The sequence below is a fragment of the Lonchura striata genome, chromosome 11 (assembly GCF_050655825.1).
Source record: "Lonchura striata isolate lonStrDom1 chromosome 11, ASM5065582v1, whole genome shotgun sequence".
Lineage (NCBI taxonomy): Eukaryota > Metazoa > Chordata > Aves > Passeriformes > Estrildidae > Lonchura > Lonchura striata.
Window position 1 is genome coordinate 22485464 of NC_140713.1, and position 10089 is coordinate 22495552.

A 10089-nucleotide genomic window follows, 5' to 3' on the forward strand; every position below is an offset into this window, starting at 1 on the left:
ATCATAGAATAGTTTGATTTGGAAGGATGCTTTTGCAACCCCCCTCCCCCCCCACGCCATGGGTATCATCAACTAGACCAGGTTGCTCAAAGCTGCACACAAATGGTTCCAGGGATGGGGCATCCATCACCTCTGTGGCAACCTGTGTCAGTGTTTCACCACCTTCCTTATCAAACACTTATTTCGTATCTCTAATCTTAAGCGGACTGTCCTTCAGCGATCTGCAGCAAAGCGTTGAGAGGCTCGGGGAAGAGACCTAACACCCGCTTTTCCTGCACCGCATCACCAGAGGGTTTGCTCTAGGAGAACGGCCTGAACTTCCCTCGGAGCGCGCAGTAAATAAAGCAGAGCTGGACAAGCCCCTCGCGGAAATGACAGCGATCCATCCCGGGACGCGGCGGGGAGCGGCCCCGAGGCGGAGTTTGGGGGCGGCCGGAGCCAGCCCCGCTCCGCGCCCGCACCGCTCCGCGCCCGCACCGCTCCGCGCCCGCACCGCTCCGCGCCCGCACCGCTCCCCGTCAGCCCCGCTCCGCGCCCGCACCGCTCCGCGCCCGCACCGCTCCCCGTCCGCACCGCTCCGCGCCCGCACCGCTCCGCGCCCGCACCCCGAGATGCCGGCGCTGCTGGCGCTGCTGGCCGCGGCGCTGCTGGCGCTGCTCGGGGCCGGACGAGCGGCCGCCCCCGGCTCCTGGGCGCCGCTGAAGCGCTGGGCCCTGGGCTGCCTCCTGCTCTGCCTCGGCGCCTGCCGGCAGCGAGCGGCCGCAGGCACCGCCGAGCCGCGCCGGCCGCGCCCGCTCCGCGCCGACCCCAACGTGAGTGGCCCGGTCCTGAGACCTCCTTCCCTGGGACCCGCTTCTGCGACACCCCGCTCGCATATCCTGGCATCCCTGTGTCCCCCATCCCTGGCGCTCCCATCTCCTTGGAGCTCCCATTCCATCCTTGGAGCTCCCATCTCCCTGTTCCCCCGGCATTCCATCCCCGGCATCCCCTCATTCCCCCAGCTTTGGAACGCCCATCCCCTGCATCTCCACGTTCCACCAGTCTTGGAGCTCCCATCCCCAGCATTCCCTTGTCCCCCCAGCTTTGGAATTCCCATCCCCAGCATCTCCACGTTCCCCCAGCTTTGGAACTCCCATCCCCGGCATTCCCTCGTTCTCCCAGTCTTGCAACTCCCATCCCCAGCATCCCCTCCTTCTCCCAGTCTTGGAACTCTCATCTACGGCATCCCCTCGTTCACCCAGCTTTGGAATTTCCATCCTCGGCATCCCCACGTTCCTTCAGAACACCTTTTCCCCTTTGGACTCAAACTTCCCTAGACCTACACCACCTCCACCCCACTGCATCCTTTGCATTCCAGCACCTTGCGTCGCCCTGGCAATCCCTCAGGTACTCCCGTTCCCTGCATCCCGGTGCTTGGCACCCCTCAATGCCCAACATCTTTGGGGGTTTTTTTGAGTTTTCCTTTCTTTTGGCTGAAGTTGCAGTGCTGCTTTTAAAGCTGCCTGGCTACTCTCGGGATGCCTGCTATGTCATGCAAAAAGTGAAAGCAAAATTTGATCCCTGAGCAGAAGCCTATGGAAAACAAAGGATTGCTGAGCTTCTCCCCTCCCTTTCCTGCCTCCAGCGGGAGCTGAAATCCATTTCCCTTTCCCAGGCTCTGGATTCCTTGTACTTCACGGGCTTTGCAGAGACCAACAAGACCTTTGTGATTGCTCGCCTGGCCCGACGCCCCGCTGGCCTCTGTGAGATGTGGCTCTTCCTGAGGCTGGATGGGATAGGCGAGTTTGAAGTAGGTGCTGGATGTGGGGTGATGTTCAGGAGCAGTGCTTAACTCCTTTCTTGACCCTGTGATGGGATCCCAAGCCAAGGTTTATGTTCTCTGCATCTTCACACCAGTAAGGCACCCGTGCTGTGTCTAAAGGCAGCGGTAGAACTGGTCAGAGTACTGGGTATGGCTCTTTCTTTGTAGGGTCTGACACTCATTGCCCTTCCCCACAATCTGCACAAAACAGAACAGTTTCTAAAAAGTGCCTTATTAAATCCCCCAGGAAGAATTTGAGCATCCAGTTTTTCCAATCAGGTGCAGCACGTGGTTAATGAGTTCCATTTTCTGCATATGGTTGCTTCCCCCCCCCCCTCCTTTTTCATTTTCATGCTATAAAAACCATTTGGAATTGCCTCTTTAAAAGAAAGGGAAAAGCTTTTTGGTTGGGAGTTCTGTGCACATCTGCTTCATTCTTGCTGAAAAGAAAGCTTAATCAGATATCATTAATCAGATTTTTGCCTGCGGATTTTCTTTTTTTATTAAGAGCTGGCTACATAGTAAAGAAGGACATAAATCCCTTTGCACTCAACTCTCTTTATGTTCACAAATCTATTTCACTAAGTAGCCATGACCAGAAAAAGCAAGATAAATCCTATTTGGAGAATACAGGGGGAAAAAAGAGAGGATTGATGTGCATTATTTTTGGTTTTTAGTATTATTTAGTATAACTAGACTGCTTTGTGGCATCCTCACAATTGAATTAAGCAAATGTTTTCCTGAAATGTTTCCTCTTTTTAGCACCCACAGCACCCAAACATGATGGTGAGAGATGAATCCAAAGAGATCTGGAGTGGAGGAGGACTCACTATGGAATACCTGGAGCCCCAAATGTGCTGGAAGATAAATTTTGATGGATTACTCAGGTACTGTAGCACTCCCTAATTTCATTTATCTACAGATAAAACCAAGGTTGTTTCAGCACTATCTGGAAATAGATTTAATTTATTTTAAATTTAACCAGCATGAACAAAAAGCTGCTTGGTAACTAAGACACTTTGATTTTTAAGGAATGAAAATAAAACTGGTGGTGTAGAGTATTATAGATTCTTCAATTCCACCCAATTCCAAACATGCAAGAAATATTTTGTTGTTTGTTCAGGACTGATATAAAATTATAGTGCTTTGCCTTGCAGGAAAGGACCCTACAGACAGCAGTGGAGTGAAGAGGAAGGAGAACTTGTACCAGTTAAATTCTCTTTGCAGTAAGTTTTTCATCTTTGCTTTGGGTTGTACAGTAAGCTCATGGCTAATTTAAAATGGCAAAAATCAGAATTTTCCAATAAAATACAAAGATTACTTTTGTCAAAGTAGCAAGTGCACAACTTGGCCTTGTATGAGCTGAATGCTAATAATGTCTTTTTTTTTTTCTTCTCTCTTTTCTAGCTGGGAGAACTCCACAGACGTTTTTAACTTTAATGTTGATAATAACCCCAGCACATTTGCTCGTGCTTTAGCCCAGGAGCCGTGGACCATAGAGCTCTTCCAGAGGGTCAAAAAGTGAGGGACAAGATTAATGTCTTCTGGGGTTAATAATAATTTTTTCTACAGTTCTCTTCAAGGTCTGATGTGTGTTATAGTAGAATTTAGAAGATAGGTTTAATTTGAAGTGCTCTAATAAAGAACATGGCTCTTGGTTTCAATGCCACACCACACCTGGGGGATCCTGCACACAGGTGGGATCTTCCTGACATCTGAGTGAAACCCTCAGCATATTCTTATTCTTATTCTTACTCTTATTCTTATTCTTATTCTTTCTATTTTCATTGGTTTAGTCAGCTTCCAAAGTCAATGGTCCAGGTATAGCTAAGAAAAGGAATATAATCCTGTGAGAAAGGAGCTGAAGTGGGTGGGTTAAATATGAGAGTCAATGGTGTGTTATCTAAATAGAAGCAGAAATGATGTATATCAATAATGTGTGGGGTTTGGTGATGCTTGCTGAGTTCTAAGCAGCAGCTGTTTGGCAGCCCAGCATTTCTTCAAACAAAGGGTGACTTTATTTTCTGTCAGGGTGAGAATTTGCTGCTGTTTCATTCATTCTCAGGTGTCTCATTATATAACAGTAACTGGGAAATGTAGAAATGATGTGTGAAATCTGGGATAGCCATGGTCCAAATTCTCTGAAATTTCCTTCATTTTGGGGGATAAATCCATCAGGTTGGCATTGAGGCTTCCTGAGGAGAACTGGAGCTCTTGCCTGTGCTGATCCACTCCTTTCTTCCTTCCAGACAAAGGGAGCAGCATTTCCGACACGAGCAGTGGGGCCGCTCTGTTGGAGAGATTGAAATCGAAAATTGTGGGAAAACGGAACTTTCCCTCAAAGGCATTCGGAGCCACTCCTATGGTAACAACCCTGGAAAGAATTCCCTCCCTCCCAGAAGGGAATGCCTTCACTGTAGCTGGCACTGGCAAAGCAGTGAGATTAGGGATTATCTATTAAAATAACAATTAAGATATTCCAGAGGAAATATCATCACTGTTTTGGGGTCATACATTGCTTACCTTGTTATCAATTACTGGATATTGCTTTATATATAAAAAAAAAATTATTGTGAAGTCAGGTACTGTTAGTTCACATTTCCCAGGAATGGTGAAACTCCAGGTTGGGGGATTTTGTTCTTTTTTTGCAGGTGTCCGGAATTGGGCTGAGATTTACCGTTATGTCATGATTTTGGCACACTTTGAAGTAGGTATTAACATGGCAATGTGCTATTGAAACAGGAAGTTTTTCTGAGCTTTCCAGGCATATTTAAGCATCCAGAAATAAGGATTTGGGTTCGTCCATGGTGCACAGTCAGAAGTGCTCACTGGTGGCACCATTAGCCCAGATCAGTGTTGGGAGAAGCTCTCAAAAGCAGAACTGTGTGTGTAAAAACTGAGATTTTGCAAGACTGATTGAAGCAGAACTTGTTTGATACTTGAAACAGTTTTGGCTCTTTCAAGAAAAATTAGGCTGACAGCTTTACAGGAGAGATTCTCAGCTGCTGCAAGTGCCCAGCGCTCCATGGAGCTGCTGCAGAGCTGATTCCCATTAATGGGAAGCCTGAGGTGTTTGAAGCATCCTAAGCCTTCATGACAGCAGTCAGCAAATATTTCTGCCTGTGCTGAGCCATAATTCTGCTGTGCTGTGTGGGGGAGAGGCAGAGCTGTGGCTGCTCAGAGCACACAGCCCAGGGACACGCTGAGGGCAGGCCCTGCCAGCTGCCAGCCAAGCCCAGCAGATGCTCCTGAAAAGGCATTTCCTTTGCCAAGCCAGCCATTAAATCAAAACTCTCTATTACAGGCAGCATTACAGGGGTTTAGACTGAATTCAGAATAAAAGTTCTTTTCCCAGCCTGGAAAATGCCACTTCTGTGCAAATCATGTGCCTGTGTATCTTTTACTAAGACTGAGCTTTGGCACCACAATGTGTATGACCAACTTCTCCCTGTTGGCCAGTTTTTCAAGTCTCAAAGTGACTGTGGCTGTTCTGCCCCTAATTAAAAGCCAGCTGACTTCATTAAGAAGTTTATTGCAGATGGAAGTTTGGAGTCCTCTTACCCTGAGTGTCTGTACATTTATAGCAACAGAGGAGGCTTAAATTTGCCTCAGAGCAGCCCAAGTGGACCATGAAGAATCCAGACCTAAGGACAGAAGGGAAAATAATAAAACCAGGAGATTCCAGTTCCTTCTTAACATTTTCCCTATCTGCTGCTCCCAGACATAGATGAATACAGGTTAGAAGTCAGGTCATAGTACACCAGTTTTGTACCTCTGTGCAGGCTTTGTTTCCCTCCTGTGTCCTCTTGCTGTGGACTTTCTTTTGTTCCCATTGTCCTTAATTTGTCCTGAATGTGTTTGGATTTGTTTGCAGGCAGATTTTCACAGAAGATGTAGTGAGGGGATTTTAGCACATTGCATAAGCTGAATTCTATCCAGTGTCTTCTTGGTCCAGCCAGTGAAGGGCCCTCAGAAATGAACCTGCACAACTCTGGCTGCTTTTTCTTTCTCTCTCTTGCAGGATGGGACTGCAGCACATTTAACAGTTATTAACATGCCAGCTACCACAACTCAGTAAGTGACCAAAGAACTTTATGTTGCTAAAACCACTCATCTTAGAGGTGGCAAAAGCTTCTCTGCAGGACACCTGTGTGCAAATTCCTGCTTTGAACCTGTACAGCCCAGTTTCCATCCACGCCCTCATGCTCCCTACTCCCAGTTTTTATTTGCAGTTAGTCACGAGGACAGCTTTTACCTTCCCTTGCTTCCTTTCCCTTCAGATGGAGCTGCCTTTGTGTCTGGATGATTTAGAGGTACAAACTGGGCACTCCCAGCTGTTTGAGAAGGTTCCAGCTGTAGTGGGACATTCCACAAGGAGCCCTGCCTGGTGTTCCCTGCATCCAGAAGATTAAAGACCAGTGTCCATGGCCCCAAGGTTGCTCCAAGCCTCATCCAACCTGGCCTTGGACACTTCCAGAGATGGGCCAGCCACAGCTTCTCTGGGCAACGTGTGCCAGGGCTTTACCATCCTCACAGGGAAGAATTTCTTCCCAATATCCCATCTCACCCTGCCCTCTGGCAGTGGGAAGCATTTCCCCTTATCCTGGCACTCCAAGCCCTTTTCCAAAGTCCCTCTCCAGCTCTCTTGGAAGTCCCCAGAACCTTCTCTTCTCCAGGCACAACAGTCCCAATTCTCTCTGCCATTGTTCTGGTGCATTTGAGTTTTGTCTGAACTTTAAACCTGCTGCATTCCTCTCCCCTTCAGCCTCACTGTAGGTTATGTGTTTTTTCCTGATGGGAGGAAGGCTGGCATTGAGTGGTCCAACGCCTCCCTGGCTCAGCTGGCTGAGGATGGGCTTATCCAGGATGAGTATGGAGTCAGTTTTACTGCTGGTAAGCTCAACACAGTCCAGCTGCATCTTCATTTCTTGGCCTGCAGTTCCTTTAGTGGAGGGGAGACTGTTCAGTGAGATCCCGTGTGATCCTGGGGAATGCATCATCTTACACCCTGAGAAATCTACTTAGAACCAGATAATCATGGTTTGGCTTGGAATGGAGTTGGAGATCCTCTGCTTCCAACCCCGCTGCCATGGGCACTTCCCTGCTTAAATTAAATTATAGTTGTGGTGCGTCCTTGGTGAAATGTGTCCACTGCAGGATCAGGGCCAGAGGCCACAGAGGGAGTGTTACAGATTCTGTTTGTGGTGACTGTTGTTTGTGCTAATCCACAAAAAATAACAATTTCCACTTTTTGGGGGGTGTCAGAACATCTGTTATGATGTGGATTCAGCTGGAAATATGGTTGATCAGTTTACTTGATTTACAGAGCAGACAGAACTATCACTCTTCAGAAAAGCATAAAAACCCCTATACACAAAAATAATAGATATTGGGATTATTTTGAGATAAAATACTACTGAAAGTTGGTGACATTGTTCCCTTTTTACTCTTCTCCAAGGTGGCAAGAGCTTTGATGTTTCTGCAGCTCTGGATAAGCAGAACTGCCCCGTGGTGTACAATGGCCTGACAGGGAGTGGAGTTTTCCACGAGTGCATTGCAGATTTCCAGCTCAATGGGTTGACACCAGGCTGGGGCCTGGTTGAATTTTATTACAGGTAAAATAATGACAGGAAAGAAGAGGTTAAAATCTCCCATCCTCCTATATTGACTTGTATGGTTACAACTCTATTGATATTTGAAGCATAAACGCACTGATTTTTTTACCTCATGTAAAAAAAAATGTTGCCCATTTAGTGCTTAATGTGTTTATTAAGTTGACAAGCACTCATATTATTTACAAAGGAATAATTGCACAAGCACTTCATGGGTGCAGAAATTTGTTTGTTTTATAGGTTTATGTGGATTTTATATAGGTGTCCATAAAACCTAAACTCCATATAGGTTTATGAGTTGTAGGATGCTCCATTCTGGACACTCTCATATTTAGAAAATCTGTATTTTTCTGTTTAGAAAAAGAGTCTTCACCCCAAACAGAGGCAGTTTAGGGGTAAAACTTGCTTACTCAAGGATTTGTGTGGACAGGATTTATTTGAACAGATAAATTTTCATAAAATCCCCACAGAAATGTTTGGGATAAAATTACATCCACAAAGAATGTGCTTCCCTTTTCAGTGGAGTGCTGCTCCTCCTGCCACGTGTTTGCCACTCTTTCCCTGGAGCCTTTTCCATATGGAGTCTTCGCTCTTGTGAAAGAAAAAGGCAAATTTTGTTGCATACATTTTGTTTGCTTTTTAAAAATAAACACTAATCCTTGGCTGCTAGAGGAAATGCCAAAAAATGACTTTCAGCAGATGGAGACTGCAGCTCCTTCCAAAAACCAGACAAATTTAAAGCACATAAAACAGGCCAAAAGTACAAAATACCTGCTGGTTGAACTTGAACCTGCAGGTGCTGCCAGCTCCCTGCTCCCTCCCCTCCTGGGCTGTCCAAACCTGCCTGGTGGAGGAAATGACCCAGCAGGGAAAGTCTTGGGTAAAACCCAAACGGGGCCGGTTCCGCAAGTCCAGACAGCCCCGGCTGGCCTGGAGCTGCCCCAGGGAGCCTTCATCTGGCAGTGCTGACACAATTCCACCTCCTATCTGCTCCCAAATCAACCCCATGGGAGAAATGGAAGGGTGGGGCTGTTGTTCTTCCTCCTCTCCAGCAGACACCAGCTCAGCATCGCTGCTCTTCCCGCAGGGACGAGGCCGCCCAGCCGGTTCCAAATCTGCAGCTTGGCTCCAAAGCTGACCCTGCCACCGCTGCCTCTCCCCTGTGATCATCCACCAGCTCATCCCAGCAACGTTAGCAAGCAGCAGCTTTCCAAAAAAATGTAATTCCCTGCAAAAAAACACCCCTGGTTTGAGTGTAGAACTCGTCACAGGATGCTGGGGAGGTCAGGAGTATAAAAGGATTTGGAGAGAAATGAGATCTATTTTTATTAGTGCAGCTTTCAGTGGTTGCTAACCAGGGTGGTCTGGAGGCAATTTGAAGGATGTCTGATTGCAGGAGGAATGCACTGGGAGGGATCATTCCATGCTCTGTCCTTTGGTGTTTTTCCTAAACTTCCAGCTGCTCCCCACCGTGACGACCAGGATCTCAGGCTATGTGAATCACTGACCCAATTTAGCAGCTCCTCTCTTCTCTCAGATTTGTTTTTGAAATAAAAACTGTGTATTTCTGAACTCTCTGGTTGTTATAGTCATTAAAATGTGGGAAAAACCTGTTACAGGAAACTGATAGTTTTGTCTATGGCTGGGTAAAACATGAAAGAGCAGGAGAAAGCACATCTAAATGAGCTGTCCTCTAGGAATAGCATTAATGGCCAATGAAATAAGTGGTACAAACACGATTTCCCCTTGTCTGAAAGGAAGGCAGGGTCTGGTAATCCAATTTAGAAAGGGATCTGAATTCCTCATAATTCCCTTGTAAGTGCCTTATTAACCACAGCATCAACAGTATTCACTGGCCCAAGGTAGGTATTCCCTACTTAGATGCATCTTGCTATTAATTACTGAAAGCTAAACATACTTAAAATATGTAAAAAAAAAAAAAAAAAGTTAAGTGGAAAGTGTGGAGAGGAGAAATTAAGGAAAGACACTTTATAATTAGAATAGTACTACCATTATATTTCAGAAAATAGTGAAATCTGGGTGCACAGCTTTGTGTTTTTATAATCCCTGCTTAGGCTGACAGAAGATGACACTTTAATAGAATTTAAAGAATAATTTTTCCTTTCTGAGGCAGTTCTTACACTTATTGCTACAACAACCTTTTCTGCAGAATGGGTGCATGAATATAAAATGATTCCACCTGTATTTATGACATACATGTCGCAATTGGGGATGTGACCCTGAACAAGACTGGGGTGCTGCAAGCCTGATGTGCTGTGGCAGGCTGGTTTTATCAGCACCCTCCTGCAGTTATGAGAGATTCCCATTCCCTAATTCCCTAATTAATTCCCCAATTTCTAACCTTATCCCAGTTATCCCCTTATCCCAGTTCTGCATCGTGCCCTTGAGCTGCACCCCAACAGGTGCAGGTGCTGTGCCCCTCCTTCATCCCAAAGCACCTCTGGATGAGCCAAGCTGACTTCTGGGTGCATTTCTTTTGGGATTGGCGCTGATTCAGAGCTTTGGATTTGAGCTGGACCTCTATAAACACTTCTCCAGTTACAGTGGTATTAATGGCCACATTCTTGTGAGCCTTGCACAACCTCAAAGATGCCTTAAATCTGTCTGTGCTCTCGTGGTCTCGAGGTGCTGAAACAGGGAGCTTCTAAATTTCTC

The 10089-nt window shown here is 46.5% G+C and overlaps 1 protein-coding gene across 1 annotated transcript; it reads left to right on the forward strand.

The window, feature by feature from the left end:
* Positions 1 to 456: 456 nt before the first annotated feature.
* On the forward strand, positions 457 to 8986 carry LOC110476243 (uncharacterized). The gene is made up of 11 exons (XM_077786244.2): positions 457 to 812; positions 1655 to 1789; positions 2564 to 2688; positions 2959 to 3027; positions 3209 to 3322; positions 4051 to 4166; positions 4453 to 4508; positions 5823 to 5875; positions 6567 to 6694; positions 7260 to 7416; positions 8501 to 8986. Exons 1-11 carry the CDS (start codon positions 612 to 614, stop codon positions 8577 to 8579), a joined length of 1233 nt encoding a protein of 410 aa, XP_077642370.2. The 5' UTR covers positions 457 to 611; the 3' UTR covers positions 8580 to 8986.
* Positions 8987 to 10089: the final 1103 nt, after the last annotated feature.